At 47.8% G+C, this 24,101-nt stretch overlaps 1 protein-coding gene across 1 annotated transcript; it reads left to right on the top strand.

Moving 5' to 3' along the window:
* Nucleotides 1–22,845, top strand: sema3ab (sema domain, immunoglobulin domain (Ig), short basic domain, secreted, (semaphorin) 3Ab). Its single transcript, XM_084672962.1, is given in 18 exon segments — nucleotides 1–761; nucleotides 6,405–6,565; nucleotides 8,146–8,208; nucleotides 11,173–11,292; nucleotides 12,017–12,107; nucleotides 12,912–13,031; nucleotides 13,448–13,590; nucleotides 14,713–14,827; nucleotides 14,925–14,994; nucleotides 15,364–15,508; nucleotides 15,658–15,877; nucleotides 15,984–16,075; nucleotides 16,314–16,355; nucleotides 17,178–17,335; nucleotides 18,438–18,505; nucleotides 19,725–19,870; nucleotides 20,005–20,203; nucleotides 20,206–22,845. Coding segments are annotated over 18 exon segments (2,418 nt in total). The 5' UTR covers nucleotides 1–643; the 3' UTR covers nucleotides 20,553–22,845.
* The last annotated feature ends 1,256 nt before the right edge of the window (nucleotides 22,846–24,101 follow it).

The following is a 24,101-nucleotide window of genomic DNA, read 5'->3' on the forward strand; positions in this document are numbered from 1 at the left end:
GGCTGTGCTGGGCTGGACTAGTACTGGAGTGCCGTTGAGTACTCAGCAGGTATTTGAGAGCTGTCTACCTACAAGACTGGATTAGCAGCTGAAACACACTGGGCTGGGTTTTGTTACTGAACAACAACAACAGAAAGACAGAGCAAAACCTTCATGAAGAGAGGATATCAAGGAGAATGTATTAGACTGGGAAGGTGTTGGAGAAGAGACCCATGTTAGGCGGATGTCAAGTCCAGATCCTCTCACTATCTGTGGACTCCTTATGGTCCAGTTCTTCTCTCTAGGAAATCTTTTGTGGCTGTGAACTGGGGTGCTTTGGCTGAGTTCTGCCGTGCGGTTAGGTTTGACCTGGTTCGGCATTTTCTCTCTGACACTAATTGGTATAGTACCTGCAGATCTGTTTTTAGGTTCTAACAAGCTGGACTTAGACCCTAGTAGTGACTCTTGACCCAGGACAGGTTCCGATTCTGGTGGAAACTGGTCCATATCTGGAGGACTGGATCCACGAGACATCATTACTGGACCGGAGAACCGGGTTACACACAAGACCTTGCCCCTGGTCCTGGACTGATCCTGTGTTTCTGGAGAATAGGACCAAAGGAGTACTTTCGGGAACCTGTTGGGCCTCTCTCTCCCCAGGACCATGGGCTCTCTCTGGGGGACAGTCGCGCTGCTGTGTGGGGTGGTTCTCCTCTGGAGCCGAGGCAGTGGTGCCCAGCAGACTAAGAGCAATGTCCCCAGACTAAAGCTCTCCTATAAGGGTGAGTCCTCGTCTCTTAACGACTCCCATTGCAGTTTAAACACTTGAACTCCGATCTCCGAGAGCCTATCATATCTGTGCCTATGTTGGGCTGTGTTTCCAACACGCTGTCTCATTACACCACACCATGTTTTGTTCAAAACTAAGTCTCCATGTTCAAACTGTAAGCTGTTGCTACTGTAATGGATGGTCATTAAGAAATTCATTGCTGGAGGGTGAAATATTATTTCACTTTCTTTTCTTTTTTGTGTGTGTGTGGATGGGTATGCAAAAGAAAAACCATGAAGGGGAGAAGTTATCAGCTAGATCAGTTGGCATGTCAAATCCCCCTGAACTAGATCTATTGGTTCTCAGATTTATTTGTAAAATTCACTGGTTCATTTGTCCAGCTTAATTTGCACATCCAATGTCTTGGAATAAAGATTTAAAATTGCATAGTCGTTTTATTGCATTGGTGCTAATCTTAGTCGGCTGACAGCACACAATATTTCTATACTCTATCTGTTAGATCAGAAAGTATCATACACCGTCCGCAGTCTCCTTTGTGGTATTGCCATGATGAACAACCATGTAAAAGCTACCTTGTACATACCTTGGAATGGTTTGGTTCCAGTCTAGAAAACATCAATGAACGTCAGGAACTATGTATTCACAGGTTGTGTTTAATGGAAAATAGTTAACTGCTTTATCTGAGCTATCGATACTTTAGGAACTCTACTGGGAGCCATATCTCTGACAGACTACACCAGAACCATCTTGAATAAAGTTACCTAGAAGAATAAGGCAAAACCCTTGAGTATTCAGTCTATTACAGTATTTAATGCTATTTGAGCTTTAAGTGTTAAAGCTGATATTTAGTGACAGTACAATATATTACAGTACATGCATACGTTTTAACTGTATACTTTTGTTAAATGGATTAGCACCTGTTCATGTTTCCTTTAAAGGGAAGATAAACTCAAGTTTTATTTATCGCTATCTCTTTCCCCTCCCCAAAAAGATCTCCCTCTTTTTCTAGATTTCAATTTCTTTTTATTTATTTATTTCGATGAAAAGAGATGCCAGACTTGGACTCTCCGGTGGCTCAGTGAAGTGTCATTCATCTCTCCCTGCCTCCTATTTTCCCTGGATGTCATTTTTCCGCTCGGTCCGGGTCTGCATGGTAATTATACTGAGGATGAATGGTGTTAGTCTGCTTCAGCAGATGGCTTCCCAAAGAGAGACATTTCTCTCTCTCAGCACTACCAGATCCATAATTACACACTCACACACACACACACACACGTGTGTGGCCACACACAAAAGCACGCACGCATGAACACACACATCCTTGCCTATTAGTGCAAGCGTGCACACACATACACGCACACACTTTCCTGTTTGGAACCATCTGTAGATGGCTAATGATACCTGTGTGTTAATCAGTCAACTCTAAACCACAGGCTGTCACTTATAAGAAACTCCCCACTGTGATATCTCTGTTAGACCATGGGGCATCACACAGACACTCTCAAATTCAGTCATAGAGTTACATCCCTGTGCATGCACACTCACAGTGACTTCCAGAAGTCGGCTGCCTCTGACTTTCCAGCTTGTGAGGTGAAGGAACCCTGACCCCTACAGGTGACTGACTAAACACACACACACACGTACACACACACATACCCCAATGTCACAAAAGCGTAAACACGGACCACGGTGGATCAAGTACACCCAAAGTGGATTCCGGAGAATGGCGAGAGTGCAAATGATCAGTGGGCCAGAGGGAATGACAACAACACTGCCCCTGGATACCTAAACACGGTGCTATGTAGCTCAACGACGTCAACAAAAATTGAGTTCGAAAGGCATGCAATGTTTCTGCTCCCTATTCCCCCTTCCCGAGGGAGCCGTGTATTTTTCTGTGCTCCTGTCCTCCTTAATGGGTGCACTCCCTTCCGGTGGAGAAGGGAACAGGAGAGTACCGTGTACCTCAGCTGAACCTCTCGTCCCACATGCGTTAGAGGACTGGAGCCGTGGAGCTCCTGCTGTCGCTGCTTGGAACAGAGAGCGTGCTTTAGTTTTACAGGCTGCTGTGTCCTGCCAACAGCCCTGCCTCTCAGAGACCTGTCCACCCCTTTGATAACCGAAGCCAAGGTGCACACACACACACACACACACAGACACGCACATGCACACAGACCCACACAGTGAGACACTGAGACACCAGCACAACCGGCCAAAGTCTAACACTCGAAGACCTTCGACAACAAAAGCCTAAGTGTGGGACAGGGGAGTTTGAGGCACCAGAGGAACATTAGTGTCTCTGTGGAAGCGGCCCTCTCCCTCCGTCTGCCTGGGCGTGAAAGGACTTTTAATCAGAGATGGGAATGAGGAAGTCCCATTAAAGGCCTCTAATCCCGGAGCATGTCAAGAATCTCTGCGCTAGTGTTGGGTTTCTCAGGGTGTGCGAGCGAGTGCGTTCTTCTCCATTGGCTGGTCTTGTACAGTGCACACCAGAGAGGTGGATGCGCGGAGAGGGCGTCAGCGCGGTCAGGGGACTTTGGTTCCCTGGCTCGGGTCCCAGCTAGCAGTCTCTGATTGTTGTCTTTATCGGGTCAGCGTGATATTTCCCTTATCTAGCCTTTTGCACATGTCAGTAATTCCGGTGTTTCGTTCTGAGTACGGGATTTGCATGTGCGTCGGTTCTCACATCTGTTTGTTTATTCTTGTTTGCTCATCCTGGCCCTTTCGCAGGTGACATTGGAACAGTGTCGTAGCTGGAGTTCTCAGTATTGACTGCTGTAGCGTTAACCCACAGAAAGACCGTGAGTCTATAGGGCTGCAGGCCCTGGGGCACAGAGAGTGACTGGATGGGAAGTGTATTTGTACTCAACATGATCAAGAGGTGCTTTGTATGTTCCCACTGAGCAATCGCACACTACCACCCTGCACTGCCCTAATGAATGAGGGCTACAGACTGTGGAAACTGTCCAACACTGCTTCATGTACTGTACAGTTGATTGTGTTGATTTTTTTTTCTATCGGTGGCAGCACTTAGATAATCCTCCATGTGCCCTCCAGTCTAGAGAGAGCGAGCGAGTGAAAGAGAGTAAGATATAGAGAAGGAGAGAGAATGTAGGGTAAAAGAGTTTATTTATATCAGTCTCACATGGGAATGTTGATTCTTTGCGTCCATCTTCCCCCTCCTCTCTCTCTCTCTCTCTCTCTCTCTCTTTCTGAACGAGAGATCCATTATAATAGAATCAAACATGGTGCCCAACAGACTGAGGCAAAGACTTCAGTAAAGATGGAAATAAAGAGAGAGGGATAGAAATGAGAGACTGGCCAAAAGGGAAGGGTGAGAAGGTGACACTGACACCAAGCAAGGGAGAGTGGAAAGTAGAGAGGGAAAAAAAAAAAAAGAAGATGCCAAAATGGAGTGCAGGGTTCAGCAACCACAACTGGTGTTTTGAAGGAAAAAGTGGTGGAGGTTGGATAAAAGTGATAGGGAGAAAGGGAAATATTTTGAGGTGGCAACTGGTGATGGCCCGGTAGCCACACAACTGTTTGTCCACCTGTCTGTCCATCTGTTAGTAAGACAATAAGAAAGAGTAGCGGTTGGCTTGTCTGAGTTTTCGAATGTCTGGGCATACTGTTGCTGAAAATGGTGCAGAACAGAGGTAAGACCAGTTTGAACCTGTACTTTACAGTGTATGCCAGTACACCTGTGTGTACACAGCTACTGCCATGCATGTGTGTGTGTGTCTGTGTGACCACAAAGGGCATTATCGGTGTGATTACCAGGGTTTCTTTCAATAACTTTCCTAACACTCTGTTTGTTTCCATGGATACAAGTCCTATGGCTTCCCTCCACACACCTGAGCCGGCTGCTTGTGTGCATGGTGTGTTGACATGGAGATGCGAAAACTCTCTCACAGACACAGTTGGCGTTAAGCTGTAAAATTACAGCAGGCTGACTCTCAAAAGAGCTCTGACAAATCTCTGTTTATAAAACAAGCAAGTTGCTCTCCAAGCAATTAGTTGCTTCCCTTTTCAGACACCCAGGTTCGTACACACACACACACCTGCTGGTGTCTTATTAGAGGTTGAAAGGCGTGGGACCCCCTGTGTTTATTCAGGTGATTCATCACTGTGTTTGTGTGTGTGTGTGTGTGTGTGTGTGAACCCCCAATTATTGATGACATTTGTAAAGAGGGTGTATGTCTACTTTCGGATGATGTCAGTTGTGTTACGTACACTCAATGAGGATGGATATGACCTCACTAGAAACACTTAAGACAATGGAACATTTACCAAAACCACACATCAGACGTGCACACTAATGTGGGTGAAAGGTCAGCGATACTGTCGTTGTTTTATTGTAGCATCAGACAAGGGCTTCCAGGACTCCTGTTTATGATTGATCGCCATGGTTACAGGAACATGTATTTGGACAGGTTGGACTCGAAAAGCTTTTTTTGTTTTACATTCACCGTTCACAAAGGTTTAGGTTAGTGTGCTTATTTAGTAACTACTCAGTAACAAAGTAACTACTGGAGCTAATCAAGGATCCTAAGCTTGAGCTCAAGCCATAAAACCATTTGTTACATTGCATATGGCTTCACATGAGTCGTTGTATTTGTGTCCAGTGTGTGTGTGCTCCCCCAGAGAAGAGGTATGTGTTCTGGAGTGAGAGCCAGAGAGCAGGAGTGCTTGAGGGGATCTGTTCCTAACTAAATCCAGGAGGTCTGCCTGTCTTTCGCTCACTCCTCCATCCCCCTCTCTCTCTCCATTCGTCACCTCGCCGTCCCTCTCCCGGCCAGAGGAATTCTGACTCTGCCTTTGTGGGTCTCTTTCCTCGCGTCCCTCGATGTTCATCAATCTCTCGATGTTCCTCTCTCCTCCTCCTCAAGCTGCGTGCCTCCTGTCCTCCCATCCTCTTCTTGTCTCCATGTTCCTTCCTGCATGTCGCTTTCTTCTATCCCTGTCAGGCTGGGCCACATAAACACACACGGAAAAGAGTCCGTTCTCCCCGCTAAAACATTCATGGCGCTTTGTGTTATTTACTCCCGGAGAGCGAGGGAGAGATGGAGAGACAGAGGAAGAGCGAGAGGGAGAATAAAGATGCGAGGAAAAAGAGAGAAAAGATCTGAATAAGGGAGTCTCCAAATGTCTATGAATGCAGGGTTTTTCCAATGACAATCTCTTGATATAGTTACAGTTCTAATCTGGTTATATCTCTCACTTTTCATTGAATCTTCCTGCTCGCCCCTCCCTCTCTCAGGCCTGCAGTCTATCTGCTGGACATGCCATTTACTTCCCTCTGTGAGTTCTGCCTGACTGCTCCAGTCAAGGTCAGTTCCCCCAGCCAGAACGTTTGGTTATTGGCTAACTCGAGCACTGCCCGTTCGGTCCAAGATGTGTTGGCAGTGCACACAAACCAGACTTGCTCTTTACCACCCCACCAGACTCTAAGTGTGCATATTTGGTTCAGAGGACAAAATGTCAAATATATATTTTACCGAGAGATATAAAGGAGAGAGTGGGATTTGGAACGATGGATCGAGAAGGAGAGAATAGGAGGCGTCTGAGAAATGTATGTCCTTCAGCCTTATTGGCCAGGTTGTACTGAACAGGCCTGCTCTTGTCTCTTCCCCTACAGAGATGCTGGAATCCAATAACCTGGTAACGTTTGAGGGCCTTGCCAACAGCGCTGCCTACCACACCTTCCTATTGGACGAGGAGAAGGGCCGGCTTGTGGTGGGAGCCAAGGACCACATCTTCTCTTTCAACCTCATCAACATTAGCAAAGACTATGCACAAGTAAGTGTAACTGTTCAGTTTCCTGTAGAATCCCATACAGAATAATATCTCTGCCTGCCGTCCTGCCTGTCCGCCTGCTTGTTTGTCTGACTGTGTCTGTCAGTCTGTCTATCTGTCTATCTGTCTATCTGTTTGTCTGTCTATCTGTTTGTCTGTCTGTGTGCCTCTCCAGAGTGTGGGTGTCCACCCTACATGTGGTTCATAGGCTCAGGGATCCAGGGACTCTGTTTCAACAGAAAAAGAGCCTTATGAATATTTCAGACTAGAGCTGTCGCACAGGATCACACGCTGTGCCAGGCATGTTAGCCGCTCCCCGCACACCTGGATGAATAATGGAATAAACGGATACAAAGTGGAGAACAAATCGTATTGTGACCCCCTCTACCCCATCACACACATGCATGCACAGACAACTGCGACGCTGCGTAGGCAAAACCGTGAAGAGAAAAGATGAAGACTTGCTCTGTTTGAAGAGAGCGATATCTGTTGGTCACATCCAAACTTAGTCATGACCAAACTGTGGTTTATGTTGTCATTGTCTCTGGCCTGTGGAGGGAAACTGAATGATTACTAAATGGGGGATTAAGACTCCTCAAACCGGGAAGGCTTTTCCACGCTTGAGCTCAAGCAGAGTAGGATTTCCATGAAAACCATCTTATTTCCTACATAGTTGCAGCCATTTGGCAGCCATTAAAGTTCTGGTCATGTATCCCTCTTTCCTGATGGAATTAAATAATATTGCTTAAAGCAGTCTTTTAAACCAGTTTTGAGTACTCTCACTAAATACTCTTGGATACTCTTGCATGTGTAAACAGTCAAATTATGAGTTTTGCAGGAGCTGAACCATTTTTGTACTCCAAACACAAAACTCATGCATTAAACTGAGATGATTTATGGCGAAACAAATCATTACGGCACGATACTTGCTGAGCAACAGCGCAAACACAGGCAGGGATACAGTAGCTAGCGAACACTTCTAGTGCTAACTAAATAACTATTTAGCTGGTCAGCAGCATGACGCCGAGTAAGTAGGGCTCGTGAAACTGCTCACCAAAAGAACTAAGGGGAACCCACTTGTCTAACAGATTAAGACATGTTCGTAGATACCTAGCGAAAAGCATTTTCAACTTTCCTTGACTTTTAGCTAGGGTACAATGCCGACTGAGGGCTCGCTGATATCGCTGTCTTACTAGAACGTTGTATCCATATGCGTCGTTGCTAACGTGTGCTGACGTTGTGACGTTAGGCTAGCACTGAGGTCCCTTGGTGCTCATAAGGCACTTTTTGCCACAAAAACAATGGGGACTAAGACAAACCTTTTGACACCGACATTGTCTATGCAGTGCCAATATTCACGTCTATCTAGGGGTGGGAAAATAATAATAATGAATGATAAATAGATATGAGAGAGAACAAAGGTTGTGCTCGCCTTAGGTTGAGCTCCTTGAAGGCAAGCACACCCAAAAATGTGGTGTAAAATCATTTTGGTGTCTGGATTGGTAATCCTTGGGTGTGTTTGTTTCCATGTATACTGTATTGAACAATATTGTAACACAACTGCATCTCTCCGTGTGTTATAGATCCCATGGCCGGCCTCCCCCTCCAGGAGAGACGAGTGCAAGTGGGCAGGGAAAGACCTCTCGGTAAGACCTCCGCCACGAATCACTTCTGCACCTGTAGAAGGACACTCCTGGTTATCCTAGCCCACTATCCATGGCCTTCTGGCAAAGTGCACTTGATCACGGATGACATGTTGTGCTGGATAAGTCATCTTATTGTCCTTGGGTCTAATTGATCTGAGTGTTCCATTGAGAACCACAGAGCGAGGCAGCTTATCCCCAGTCTTCTCATCAGAGCTTCGTGACATGTCATGGCCGGTGTTGTCTACCTCCTGGATGTAATCTGTCACATGGTTTTGAGTGCTTTGAATCTGACCATAAATCTGGGTCAAGATAGAACCCTCTACATGACTTTAATCTTCCAGTGCGCCAAAGAGCATGGTTGTTTAATCACAGACTGACCGGACAGGAGAGAGAGAGTGTCACAACAGGATAAACAAGGATGTGCGCGGCGCTGGTACATGTTTTATGGGCTGCTTGTGAATGACGGTGGCCCCGGGCCAAGGGCATCATCAGAACACTCGAGCCTGTCAATTGGTTTGCCAGGTAGTTGTACCTTGCAGGGTTTATCTCTGGGCGGTGGCTTTCAGGGCAAGAAGCAGCCTGCTGTACGCTGTGGTGCACCGGGATGAGGTGTATCATGGTTTACCAGGATGGGGTGGATCATGGTGTACCAGGATGTGGTGGATCAGAGTCGTACTCATAATATATATTGGGGGGACGCAACGACAGGCAACCACGCACGCTATCCGAACATATCCCCAAAAATGTAATCATGTTCATAACTAAACGTAAAAGGTTTTCAAGGGGGGGACCCTCAGACTCCCCAGCAGATTTCTTCCCCCCCAATGTTGTCTGCATGGTTACGGTCTTGAGGTGTATCATGGCGTAACAGGGTGGGTGTACCATGGTGTACCGGGAGGGGGGGGGGGGGGGGTATCATGGTGTAACAGGGGGAGGGGGGGTGTTTCATGGTGACTATGGTTTAATGTGGTGTACCAGGGTAGGTTGTACTGCAGTGTGGTGTACCATCATGTAAACATGAATGCGTACGTGCTGTACATGGCTACAGCTTTCAACAAGCTCGTCTTCTGAATTCCATCTCAGTCGGGTCCTAAGGCGATGGCCTGGTACATGAAATCATAGCAGCGCTGCTTCTGCCTCAGTGCACAGCCTGGGATACAGCCTGGCCAAACTCAGCTCTGGTGCCTCTGCACAAGGCTCATTTAAAGGACCATAAAGTCCTTTGTGTTTGTGTGTTTTCTGTAAACAAGCTGGCAAGGATGAGAGGGGGAGGCCTGAAGGGTGGTCTTTGTGTGTTTGAGGGGCGGGGGAGAGGGGGAATGAACGACGGATAAAGAGGAGAGAGAGCGGAGCTATGTGCACTCTGATGAACTGGCAGGAAGACACTTCACATGTTGCCGCGGGGAGATGAGAGAGTGTTTGTGAGCAGAGAAAGAAAGATTGGAAGAAAAAGACGGAAAGGACAAAAAAGAGAGAGTGAGAGAGACAGAGAAGCCCAAAAAAATGAAATGTGTTCAGCAAACACGAGTACTGGAACACCTGAGTACTTATTGACCCAGTCATACGTATTTACCTCACAAGCCAGTAAGAATACTTTCGATAATTGTTTCTTACTGTCTTATATTATTTCTTACTGTCTGATATTGTAGCTGTAAATTCCCTTTGACATTCATTCTTACATTTAAATGCAGTCATTTAGCAGACACTCTTATCCAGAGCGACTAGAAAGTACAGGGACATTCTCCCCGAGGCAAATAGGGTGAAGTGCCTTGCCCAATGACACGTCATTTATGCACGGCGGGGAATCGATCCGCAAACTTTCAGATTACTAGCCCGACTCCCTCACCGCTCAGCCATCTGACTTCTTATATCACAGCAGCTCTAGCATCAGGTCCAGGTCATCTACCCAGGGAAGACAGCTGTTAAAGTAAAAACAAAAGCTTAAGCGTGGCAGATTTTTGCTTCTGACCTACAAAAGCCACATAAACTTAGTCATGCATTATTTGTGGATCTGTTTTTCCTGCCTTTTCCATGTGCGATGACACATTCATTTTCATGTGAAGTCAAGAGCCACGAGCAGACTCAGGCACGTGTTGAGTAAACTGCCCACGTGGCACTGGAGGAACACACACACACATACATACATACATAGACATACACACGCACACACACACACACATACATATAGACACATACACATATAATCTCATGGGGGGACACTCAGAAAACTGGTGCTTTACTGCTGTGTGTTTTGCAGTGTGGGTGCAGGGCAGCATGGCCATCATAACAATCCCAGCTGTTGTGACGTTCACGTCCCTGAGTTGGCAACAGGCAGTCAGGGTGAGGAGAGGTCAATGTGAAGAGAGAGAGAGAGAGACAGAGAGAAAGGAAGAGAAAATAACTGGGAGAGAGAAAGAAAGAGAGATGAAAGAGGAAGAAAAAATAGAGAGAGAATTAAAAAGGAAAAAAGAGGAAAAACGAACACAGATTACCACGAGTCAGTTTATAAGAGAATTATTACTCAGCACATAAACATTGACAGAGAGGCTTTAGGTACCATGGGTGATCATCTGGTTAGTCAGATTAAATGTCAACGAAGCAGGACATTTCCCTGAGGACAAGCACTTTGTTGTGATTAGAGAGTCTTGTCTCCCTCATTCTAGCCTTCTGTTCTCCAGTGGGTGTTGACCTTTCACAGGGTCCAGTAGGATCAACGCATCACTGGTCAAGGCCACCTCTTTCCCCAGTCTTCAGTACCGGATGGGCCAACTGACCCAAATAGACAAGCATACAGTCAGCTCAAGCCAAGAGACAGCCTAACCAGTAAAACGTGACCTGTGTCTGGGATGTGAAATGTAATGTAATAAATCTCTTTGTCCTTCTCTCCTCCCATCTCTCTCTCCCTGTCTTTATCTCTATCTATCTATCTATCTCTCTCTCTCTCTCTCTCTCTCTCTATGCTAGAGGGAGTGTTCTAACTTCATCAAAGTGTTGCAGCCATTCAACCAAACTCATCTCTATGTGTGTGGGACAGGGGCCTTCCACCCTGTCTGTGCTTACCTGGAGGTGGGCAAGAGACCTGAGGTACACCAACTCTCTCTCACTCCAGTGTCCAAACGGTCTCAATCAGCATGAAAACCTGAGTATAGGCCAAGTTCACAACAAGTACAGGCCTAATGTCAGAAGTCTACCATAGGTATACAGTATCCCTTTTTAACAAAGAGTCTCTCAGTGTGACTGAAACCATTTTGGTCCTCTAAATTGGTTAACACTGTAATTTCATTAGACAATGGTTTATTAGACCGATTTAGACATCTATTTCAAATTGTCTCGAAAAGTTTACGTGAATGGAGGGGGGGGGGGGGGTCTGAAAGACAAATTGATTTCTCACACTAATCTCCCAAATGTCAACGAGTCAGACATGCAAATGTATTTCTTATTCAGGAGACTAAAGCAATTTGCAGATAATTCGATAAAACCACAGTCGCTCTCTCTCGCGGCATCCCTTTAGTGCACCTCCATGGCTGGTCCTTTCAGACAACGCCGGGGATCCGACTGTGTTCGGAGAGACCCGAATATCTCCAACGCTTCCCCTGGGATTCTCCTTTGAATCCTGGTGCACATTATGCAGGGTTAGACCACAGGGCGTTCGAGAGCAGAACACAGTCATTTAGCTCTCGTCCAAAGTGCCGTTCTCTCGACGGAGGTTTGGAGCCTGCGACTTCTTGATTTGGGTCGAACCTTTTGGTGTCGCCCCCGCCCCTGCTCCTGCTCTCGTGTGACCCTGTGTCTGTTCGTGTGTATCCAGGACAGTGTGTTCAGACTGGAGTCCCACATCGAGAACGGACGAGGGAAGAGCCCTTACGATCCCAAGCTGCTCACCGCCTCCATGCTCATCGGTAAGTCACACACACACACACACACACACACACACAGAGCCGTAGGCTTCGAGCTCACACCACGCGCTCGTGAAACCGAGGTGCAGAGTCGTGCGTCACACATCCACCCTCCTTCATTTGAGCCTCTGTTAAAAAGAACGCCTCAATGACAGGACTGGCCATTCATGATGTCAGTCATTAGGCAAGGCCGTGCTCTGTACTCGGGCTTTACACGCCAGAGGACCACTCATTCCCACGTCTGTAAAAACCTGCTGTGGTCCGACAGCTCAGCAGCATGCTGTCGGGCGGCGCGTTAGTTAACGGGACCAAGACCGAGTGTGCGTGACGGGCGAGGACTTTTCCGGCCGCGTCCGGGCCCAATCACAGCATTTCATCCGGCAGATGGTCATTTTCCACGCCATCACCTCGTTCTCTGCCCTTCTCTCCCCCCCCCCCCCTCCCCCTCTCTCCCTACGTCTCGCGCCTCTCTCCTGCCTCGCCCCCCACGCGTGTCCCTCCCTCCCCCTCTGTTCTCCATCGGGTTCCACGTGGATTTCCACCGGTGACGATGCAGGGCTCTCAGTCACGGTGGGTCAGGCCAGGCTGTTTCCTCTGGAAAGCCCAGCTCGGTCTCCACCTGCTAGTCTCTGCTACCTGCTCGAGCAATACTGCGGCTTCACACCTGCTTACGATCTGGGTCGTTGTACGTCACGCTCTCTCCACACACACACGCAGTCACACACTCATGTCCGCACACGCGTACACACACACACACACACATGCCCGTTCCCTTCACCAGAAGCTCGTTCCTTGCTCTGTTTCCAGATGGGGAGCTGTACTCGGGGACGTCAGCTGACTTCATGGGGCGGGACTTTGCCATATTCCGGACCCTTGGCAAGCACCATCCAATCAGGACGGAGCAGCATGACTCACGCTGGCTGAACGGTGAGAGAGGCCAGTATGGTTTTTGGATGAAGAAGAACCAGACTCCATTATCCAGGGACACACTGTGCAACAGGACTGTGTGGGGGAGGGGCTTAAAAGAAAGAAAGAAAGACAGACAGGAAGACGTGTGGCGTGACAGGAAACAAAAGCAGAGAGGAGAGACGATAAGCAAGAGATGGAATGTCACCTAAAATAAAGAAATAAATCCTCCCTTAAACATTTTCGGGAGAACTGAAATGAAATAAGACACTGTGCTGTTTCCTAGTCACTGCTTACCAAACAAAGATTTCAAACTCGACACCCCTGAAGGCAAAGGGCCAGGGTTGAAATACCAGTCTCATCATATCATTATGTTCATGTGTGCGCAATGCTCATTGTGTGGTTTTGTGTGCGTGTGTGATGGTGTGTGTGTCTAGATCCGAGGTTTGTGAGCGTTCACCAGATCCCTGAGAGTGACAACCCCGAGGATGACAAGATCTACCTGTTCTTCCGAGAGAACGCCATGGATGGAGAGCACGCAGGGAAGGCGACACATGCTCGCATCGGACAGCTCTGCAAGGTACGCTCTCTCACCAGATATTTTCTGTCTTCTTCCATCCATCCATCCCTCTCTCTCTCTCTCTCTCTCTCTCTCTCTCTCTCTCTCTCTCTCTCTCTCTCTCTCTCTCTCTCTCTCTGTCTGTATCTCTCACACACACACACACACACAGCCGAGCACACACACAGAAAAAAGAAAAAATCTCCAGTATAACAAAAACACTTGACGAGTGTCAGAATAGCCTCCATGAGGGGGCCTTTCATGGTTAGTTATCTCAGGTTATTTTTATCCTGGGGATGGGGCGTGCGGTTTGTTGTATTTGGTGCCCCCCCCCACCACCCCCGCCCTCCCGCCGCCCTGAGAGAAACCTGAGAGAGATGGCTGAAATGTCACTTGAGCCTGAGAGAGACAGGCACAACAATAGCACCACAGTCTGCTTAATGCCAGGCTCTGGCAGAGCCTGCCGTCTGCCCTGCCATCCTGCTCCAAGATCAAAACCCCACCAGGAGCTGGTCTGGAATCAGCTTCATCCCCGCCAGAACCCAACCAAGTTCCCTAGGAGGAACGGCCCCAAACTGATCTCAGATCAGTGCTATAACCCTCGCCCCCCAGAGTCCTCTGTTCCTGCCTGATTCTCCAGTATGGGGAGGAATCTGCTCTTCTCAACACAGAACAATCCGTCTATTATGCAGGATGCCATATGAATTTAGGCTGTGCATAGTTGGGTGTGCGCTTGAATTTGGTATCGTAAATCACTTGGGGGGCTGGATGTGTTTGTTCTTTGTCCTCACTGAGGAGGTTCACGCTGCAGGAGCCAGTGTTCTGTCGCTGTCTGAGGGAAAACAAACACACGAGCGCAGACACCAGACACGCACAGGGGTATTCAAATGCCGACTCAGATATCTGTCAGCGCTTCGTCATCTTTAAGTCGTGGAGTTCATCTGGAAGTACTTAGACGGTGCCTCTGAATGTGCTCCATCCTTGTTTGGCCAGCGTGTGACTGACTTGGCCGGTATACCGACAATAATCTCGTTCAATTCAGCAATCCAGTCCAAAGCTGTTCTTGATTCCCCACTCTGGACTTGATCTGTAGTTGAGACGTACAGTGAGGCTGGTGTTTACCGTGTGTGATCCACCCTACAGAATGATCTAGGGGGCCACAGGAGTCTGGTGAACAAATGGACCACCTTCCTCAAAGCTCGGCTGGTCTGCTCTGTCCCCGGCCTCAACGGCATCGACACACACTTCGATGAACTGCGTGAGTGTGCGACACGGTTGAGTCACATTGGCGAGTGCCCTGTGCGCGTGTGAGCGGATCATTTCAGGACTCACGTTTGGTGCTTTGTCATCCGCAGAGGACGTGTTCCTGATCAGCTCCAAGGATCCGAAGAACCCCATAGTGTATGCCGTGTTCACCACCTCCAGGTAGGCAACCAACATGGGGTCTGTTGGCGTTACTTATCTACTATACATTTTGTGTATCTAACCAGATATTTTCTGTCTTCCTCCATCCATCCATCCATCCCTCTCTCTCTCTCTCTCTCTCTCTCTCTCTCTCTCTCTCTCTCTCTCTCTCTCTCTCTCTCTCTCTCTCTCTCTCTCTCTCTCTCTCTCTCTCTCTCTCTCTCTCTCTCTCTCTCTCTCTCTCTCTCTCTCTCTGTCTGTATGTCTCTATCTCTCTCTCTCTCACGATCCCTCATTGTCCGTCTCTCTTTCGTTCTCTGTGTCGACCTCTCGGCCTCTCTATCCCTCCACATGTCTGTCTGTCTGTCTCTTTCTCTCTCTGGCCCTCAGTAACATCTTCAAGGGCTCAGCAGTGTGCATGTACAACATGGCAGACATCAGGAGGGTGTTCCTGGGTCCCTACGCCCACAGAGATGGACCCAACTACCAGTGGGTGCCCTTCCAGGGGCGCGTGCCCTACCCTCGCCCCGGCACGGTGAGGGCAGAGCGTGTGTGCCTGTGCGTGTGTCTGTGTGGGCGCGCTTTCGGGCGAGCGTGCGTGTGTGCCCCTCAAGTCATACATTGAATTGCAGGAGTGAACAAATCAACGTGGAGTCTCTTAAATCCTCACATCTGCATCCCCAGTGCCCGAGCAAGACCTTCGGAGGATTCGATTCGACGAAGGACCTCCCCGACGACGTCATCACCTTCGCCCGGGGTCACCCGGCCATGTTTAACCCTGTGTACCCCATCAACAACCGACCAATCATAGTCAAAACAGATGTGGACTACCAGTTCACTCAGCTAGTGGTGGACAGGGTGGAGGCCGAGGATGGACAGTACGATGTCATGTTCATAGGCACAGGTACACTTGCACACACGCACACACACAGACAGACAGACACAGGCATGCTCAAACGCACGGCGTTGCGTGTCGTCGTGTGTTGTTGACCCACGTTGCCCTGGCGCAGATGCGGGGACGGTGCTGAAGGTGGTCTCCGTCCCTCGAGGCTCCTGGCATGACTTGGAGGAGGTCCTTCTGGAGGAGATGACGGTGTTCAGGGTACGTCCGCGCCCGGCCTGCGTCTAATGCAGCCTGTGTGGAGGGAATCGCCATTTCCTGTGTGCTCACAATATTCACTCATCGATAGAACTAGTCTTAGGATACTCGTTCGTATGTTCTCATGTAAGCTTGCTATTACAGTAATACGAGTAGATTGTGTCTATGTGTCAGGGTTAATAGATGTTCGGGACCTGCTTCCCCGAACGCAGCACTCATTATCAACTTGTTTTTCTTCTAGGAACCGACCGCTATAACGGCCATGGAGCTTTCCACAAAGCAGGTAACTCGAGATTTGTGAATTTCTCACCGCATAAAACAATCGTGGGTGTACAGATGTAACACACCGTGACAGGAACAATGTCATATCATGCAGACACACTGCACAGTCTCTGTGGTGTGGTGTTCTTTTTCCAAAGAGGTAGAAGTGATCATCACCACTTTAAAAGTCAACTCTATGAATATGTGATGAGAATGGCGTGTTCTACAGTCATCGAGTGTTCTCTTAACGCCAGTCAGCTCCTGTTAGCATCATTCCTGCAATACCCAGAATACTGATTAGCTACCCGGGAATAGAGAGGCAGGAAAACAGGCAAAGGATATAGTCTCTGACTACTTACAATGTCACTTTTACATTTCATTGGAACCCTTATTGGAACGCAACTTGGAATGACAGAGAAACAGAGAGAGAGAGAGAGAGAGAGAGAGAGGGGGGGAGAGAGAGTGATATTATCTTAAAAAATTAAAAAAGACACAGTTTGACACACCTTGCCTGAGGGCCGTGACACTGAACAATGAAACACTTGTCAGCAGAGCGAGGTTACACAGTTAAGAAATTAGGTTAACTGTTATGCCAGACAGGTTGTCTGTGGTTGATAGAACTGGCAGCCCGTTCTTGCAAATGAGAGATGGAAAGTGTATTTAACATGTCATATGAAAGAACACCTTTTACGTGTCGTGACTTCATCCCGCTTCTCTGCTAAACCACACGCAAAGGTCAATAGGCATTTCCACACAGCCCTGATTAGCGAAATTGTTTTCGTACAGGCGAATCAGCGTCCGATCTGACCTTTTGAAGAGAATCTTTGCGTTTGGGTTTCCACAGCAACAGCTGTACCTGGGCTCATCCCGGGGTGTGTCCCAGATGCCTTTGCACCGCTGTGAGGTGTACGGGAAGGCCTGCGCCGAGTGCTGTCTGGCTAGAGACCCCTACTGTGCCTGGGACGGCACCGAGTGCTCCAGATACTTCCCCATGGCCAAGAGGTACACACACACACACACACACACCCACACACATCCATGCAGTTTGGAGACAGACTCTTTTCTATACAGCTACAGTAGTGCATGTTCTTTCGAAAGGGAAATGAGATGGACTGTGGCTGGAGCCGCGGGCTCCACCGTTCAAATGCACAGCACGGGCACCAGAGAGCAAACGGGTTCGACGTATCGTCGAAAGCAAGAGGAGGGCTTTTCATATCCGTCGGTGGGAACATATGGAGGCTAGCACGTTTCAGTGGAGGCAGGGATTAGAAATGGAGCGGTCTTCGTGTGCGTGCCGGAAAGCCCCGCAGGCAGAAGGGTTGCGTTTCTCCCGACGTCGAAATACAACCTTCCACATGTTTACTGTAAATGAGGACCCATATCCGAGATGTCTGAGGAGCAGTTTTGTCTGGGTGAAGGAGAGGTGAAATAAAGTGAAGTGTGTGTCTGTTTGTGTGGTGTGTGTGTGTGTGTGTGTGTGTGTGTGTGTGTGTGTGTGCATGATTATGCAGAACTCCTCTGCAGCCTCCCACTCATAAAGCTCCACTGGGCTTATTGATTTGAATTGGAGCTGCTTCGTGTCAAGTTTCCTCGGCGAGTTGGACTTCCCAATATGCAGAGAGCAGAAGATAGCTACCCTGCTAACCTGCCCAGTCGGAGCAATCTCACACCTCCAATTATCCACTCATCTCCTGGCTGTCTCTCAAACATCGGGAGACGAGGACACCGTAGCTCCTATTCTCCGTGTCCTGTTCTGCAACTCTCCAAAGAGCCAGAGTTGTTTATTCAGTCATTATTTACAGTACATACCTCAACTGTTCATGCTGTGTTTGCGTGTGTGTGTGTATGTGTGTGTTTGTGTGTGTTTGTGTGTGTCGGAGAGACATGAGTGATTGATTAGGTTTGAATTCCTCTCCTCCACACACCCTGTAATTAGAGCTAAGCTGTGCTTTTACTATGAGTTTATTGAGGTAGGCCTCACTACAGTTGGTTTATCTGCTTGGCTCACACCACTAGCGCAGATCCCCACCACAGACCCATTAACTCACTTTACTCATTAACTCTCTCTCGCTCTCTTTCTCTCTGTCTGTGTCTTTGACGGTAGGAGAACAAGGAGGCAGGACATCAGGAATGGCGACCCTTTGACCCAGTGCTCAGATCTGCAGCATCACGGTATGGAGTTGCTTCGCGCATTTGGATGACGAAGCAGTGGCAATTTTCTTTTCTTTTCGTAGAAAATCAACATGAAACGCATATGAACGCATACATTAAACAGAACTTGGCTATTTGGCTGTACTTTGAAGACCTTGTAAACCTTGTGCGTTACCCTCTCCAATTCTCAGTGAGAAAAAAAAAAAAACATTACACTGTAAGTGTTTTATTTGTCTTTTATGTGTAGCTGGTGGTGTGTAGATTACAGTGGGTCCGTTTAAAGCTTTTAATTAACATCCCCAGGATTCCTCTTAGCCTCCTCTCAGTCTCATTGCCCGGTCCTAGCCAGTTAGCGGTCTTTTGACTAAAAACAGGGCTTAGACTGCAGCCAAAGAGACTCTTTCACTATGTTAATTACATATTTTACTTATTTCAACACCGCTTGCTTAAGCTGCCGTCCTTTGGCAGAGGAAAACACAGCACACGCACACACACTCCGAGGGACACAAACAAAGCACACACAAACGCACCCACACGCGCGCACACAGTGTGAGTGCCCCATAACCACCCACACAGCATATGCTGCACATTGATTTCTCATTTAGGATGGAGGAGGGGTGGTGTTTGGGCTGAGGAGGGAGAGGATGTTGTTCTGCATCGCCTAGTTTCCACTGACAGCCAAAGCCGATGACATTCCAGGGAGTGTAGGAGCGGCAGCACAAAGCCCGGCCAGGAAGGAGATGGATGAGGGATGGGAGGACGGCAGTCAGTCTGACGTCTGTGCTCTACTGTAACATTTTGAACGTACCCGACTCCAGAAATAACACCGCGACAGCCCCGGATTGACACCGGAGGAACGCACCTGGACTTGATTGAAAGGCTCCCACCCTTTATAAAGCCAGGATTCTGTAACAGCCCATTTCCAGTACAAAGCGACATAAGTCGGTGGGAGGAAGGCTTAGAGGTTGAGTGAGTGTTGCTTGGACGGTGACGGAGAACCTAATGTGGAACACAGGCAAGGAAGAACCCCCAACCTTCCCCAGACACGCACAGGCTGATAGGGAGAGGACAAGCTTAAACAGCTGATCTGTATCCGTCAGACAGAGAGAGCCATTCTGTGGGTGTTTTTCAGACAAATGTTGACAGTGTGACAATGTGTTTGTGATGATGAGCCGTGCTAATTTGTCACCTCAACATCCTTTGTTGTTCATGTTGTGGTCATGCTGCTGTGTTTCTCCAGACGACCTCAGCGGTCAAACCACCCTGCCGGACAAGACGGTGTATGGGGTGGAGAACAGCAGCACGTTTCTGGAATGTACTCCCAAGTCTCAGAGAGCTCTTACTTACTGGCAGTACCAACAACCCAACGACGACCGCAAACAAGAGGTAAGCTGTCCCCTTACTGTCCCCTCGCCATGTCCCCAAAGGAGATTCAAGAGGACACTCTTAACGTCACAGTGGCAAAGGTGATGGTGGTCTCTTGGGGTAATGGCTGTTGGGACCTTCTCGCTGTGTTGCAGATCAAAGCCGGGGAGCGTTTCATTCGCACGGAGCAAGGCCTGCTGATCCGAACCCTGACCAAGCAGGATTCCGGAACCTTCCTGTGTCAGGCGGTGGAGCACGGTTTCATGCAGACCCTCCTCAAGGTCACCCTGGAGGTCATCGACACCGAGCGGCTGGACGAGTTGCTCCACCGTGACGAGGAGCCCGCCGCCCTCTCCCCCCTGTCCAGGACCTGCCCCCCGTGCGCGAGTCGCCCAATCAGAAGGTGTGGTACAGAGACTTCCTGTCCCTGGTCAACCACCCCACCACGAACAGTGTGGATGAGTTCTGTGAGCAGGTGTGGAAGAGGGAGAGGAAGCACAGGAGGCAGAAGGCCAATCTCGCCCAGCAGGTACAGCAGCATCAGCAGCAGCAGCAGCAGCAGCAGCAGCAGAAGGGGCTCGTGCACGCTCACGGCCACGTGCACGCCCACGGGCTGGCCGCCAAGTGGAAACACCTGCAGGAGAGGCAGAAAGGACGCAACCGCAGGACCCACGAACTGGAGAGAGCCCCTCGCAGCGTCTGACCTCGGAATCGGACCCCCGCATCTCCAACCCGAATCCCATGTCTGTGTCCTGGTCCCCATCACCTCCCCCCCCCCCCCACCACCTCTACCACACACTGAGACATAGACTCCTTCCTTCCACACAGACTTCAGAATAAAAGAAAGCTCAACTGGAAACAAAGGCAATATCCCTCTGGTCGGTATGTTGTGTGTGTGCGTGGGCACCATGTTTACAGTGAGGCGCTCAGAAGGACGCCCAGAGACAAGATGTTCTACAGGACTGTTATCTCAGCTGGCCTGCCTGGCCTCTGCCCCAATGACGAACAGCTTCAGCCGTCAAGGCCCCTCACCATGCTCCACTCCTGAATATACTTACCAACAGCCCTGTCTAGATAGCTACGTTTCATCGAATAATAAGGTTTTATGATTTACTGTTTATCATCTCCCTTTTCCAACCAGATTCTAATACCTAAAATGTATCTAGAAGGATCTTAGGAAACAAGGGATGATAGTATTTTAGAATCGCTCCAAGAGCCGGAAGAGGCCTCCTAACGTATCATAAAGACAATACATCGTCACAGCTAGGTTAAAAGCACAAAGGTTTTGTGGAGAACGTGTAGGATCCTAAGGACTGAGGTGAACGCCCAAGCACTGCAAGCAGAGTCGCTACTACTTGTCAACTATGATCTTGTTCTAAGTTATGTACTATGTGTAAATAATTGCTTTGTTACCTCGTACTAAAGGGAATGGTGTCTGGAATTCTTGTTATTTTCTGTTGCTAGCCCCATAAACAAATGTATTTAAGCAAAAGTGATTTCTTGTTTTGGATTCAAAAGCAGTCAATTAGAAAAGTGACATTGTGTAACAGTAATGGTGTTTAAGTGTATAGTTGAACTCTTCCAACACAGATGTTTAGTATTTTTGTTTAGTATTTTATTTTTATGCGTGTCCTACTATTCAATAATCCAATGATTCTGCTGTAACTTGCTACCAGTTTTTGTTACATCTTTTTTAATTTTCTTACCACTATTCCAAGTCCAAGTCATTATCTAGTTACCAAGTTGATTATCTTGATTATGCAATTTACATACAACAATGTGTTCATATTTATTGAAGTATATGTTCATTGTGAAAATAATGTGACATATATAAGTTGCCTCTTGTTTTTGGTATCATTTCATCACTATTCATTGTAACTTTTTCTCGTGACTTTTAACATTTTGTTTCACGTAATGCAATCACACTGAAAAACAGGAGAAAACACACGTGACATCATTTCACTTTCTGGACAATGGTATATCGCATGCCATTGTCAACAGCAGGCAGTGAATATATTCACTATCAGATATGAGTTAAACATAAGTAAATACCAAGCAATTACATTATGTTCATGAAGGGTACTGCACAAGTCGATCATCTGAGAAAAACATTGACATTCAAATATTTTTAGCAGATATTGTCATCCCATTTTACAGAGTTATTGTTGGCAAAATAGTTTTGAACATTATAGGTAGGTACGATCCCTAGAGACAGACACCTGGTTAACCTTATGTTCTAGAGGCTTCTCTGACATCCATTTGAATCATGAAACACCCAGCTAGTACAGGATACTGTATATACACACTGACAGAAGGTTGCACAAACACGCTTCAACACAAAAGCTGGAATGTGGCTGGGGAAGATCCTGTAAATAACATTAAGAAGAACGACCATGATTCAGAAGTACCACAATGTGTACGAATTGCATGTGGATGCCATCTTAGTGTACCTGTTTTGCTGTGACAGTGGTCTCTCGTCTAAAACAGTTGTTTGTGGTTCCTCTGCTGTTAACTTACAGGCAGCACATCCTGTTTCAATGGTGTAAATACTGTCATTTATGTAAAGACTCTCACATGCATAATGGACTATACACCGAACTAGCCTAAAGGACAATGGTGTACTCAACTGGCCCCCAGGAGCTTCCTTATTGATCTTTACTGTCCACTCTGGATCCAGCCAATCACTCGGCCCAGTTTAGATCACTGACCAAGGAACAGGAGCATTACAATACAGTTTAATTCTAGTGAAACCTAACAATGCAACAGTATACAATCAGACATAATGTTTGAGCACCTGGGATTGGAGGTGTAGTCACTTGGGGGTGGCTGTAGGGCGGGTTGGTAAGGGACTTGAACTAGTGACCCCGCAGTGTGGGAATCCTCTCTCCAGTTCCGTGTGATGTCTATGAGGGAGTTAAGTGCTGCTGCTGCTGCTGCTGTAAAGACTGGCATGATGATATTATTCTACTGTTCTAATAAATGTCCCTTCATTAAGTCATGGGCTCAAGTCTCTTGCAATTCTTTTCCTGTTTTCCTGCGATCGAAAGTTAGATTTGACTGTTCCTTTCAAGGTGTTTTATGTAATAATATATTGACAAACAGGAGAGAATAGATTGCACCATGGGGATCTTACGGTCAAAGAGAATCTGGTATATATTGTTTTCAACAGCCCAAAAAAACTCGTTATGATCTAGGAAACAAATCACAGTAAATCGAATGGTCATACAACTTTGAGAAAAGGTCTTTATGATGCTTATACAACTGACTTGCACCCGCGATGAAGACTTATCATTACTGTAAACCGACCAGATCAGAATGGTGCACTACTGCTCTCTGGTGGTGGGTGTGATATGGCATGACCATTTTACCTCTGAGTGGAAAAGAAGGTAAAAGAAGCACGATCCATGCATTAAACATACAGTACTAGAGAAATACTATAGATGCAGTCAGCATTTGGGCATGGTTTTGCATTGAAGCCCTGTGTCGCAGCAATGCAGCCTTCCACGACGGTTGCAGCAGACTGCCTGGTCGGACCAGAGGAGCAGGAGCAGAGGTCGGGGGTCAGTGGATGAGTCAGTTGGGCATTCACCTTGACCTGTCGAGTTGACTCTGTTACACCTGGGAACGCCTGTGAGCTTTACTCTCTACAACCTCACACGCTTCAGATGACTCATAATGGGGGAATTTTCACTGAACGTTCTCCTTGGGGAAGGGAGAACACACACATATACACCCATACACATGTGGAGAGGGAGAGGGAGAGGGAGAACAAGCAGACCTCCGAGAGTGTGTGTCAATAGAGACGTGATGGATATATGACTGTGAATACGTAAAGCTGCGTGCGTGTGTTTTTAGGCACTCTCCCGACAACACATGAACTGAGCCCGTGTTGCCACGGAAATGTCTCTGTGTGCGTGCGTTTGTGTGTTTGCGTGTGTGTGTGTGCGTGCACAGCCCTCCCACCGCAGTACACCACAAAACAATACATGTAAGACAACTCACATTTCGTTCCTGTTTCTATGTAGACATGTTGATACAGTCGTCTGCCTTCGGTAAAGGGCAGGTTGATACGGTGTTGTTCCTCGACATAACTGGCATGCCTTTACCCAGAGAGCGTGACTGCCCCCCGGTGGCTGAGAAGACCTCTGTCGCCATGGTTCAGTTGACGCAACACAGTCTGATGGAAAATCAGGAGTTTTCCCATTCCGCTGCGCCAAAGCCATGGATGAGGGAGCAGGACCGCCCTGGCACA

Source organism: Hypomesus nipponensis, chromosome 14 (genome assembly GCF_054491055.1).
Source record: "Hypomesus nipponensis isolate SF chromosome 14, ASM5449105v1, whole genome shotgun sequence".
NCBI classification, from domain to species: Eukaryota; Metazoa; Chordata; class Actinopteri; order Osmeriformes; family Osmeridae; genus Hypomesus; species Hypomesus nipponensis.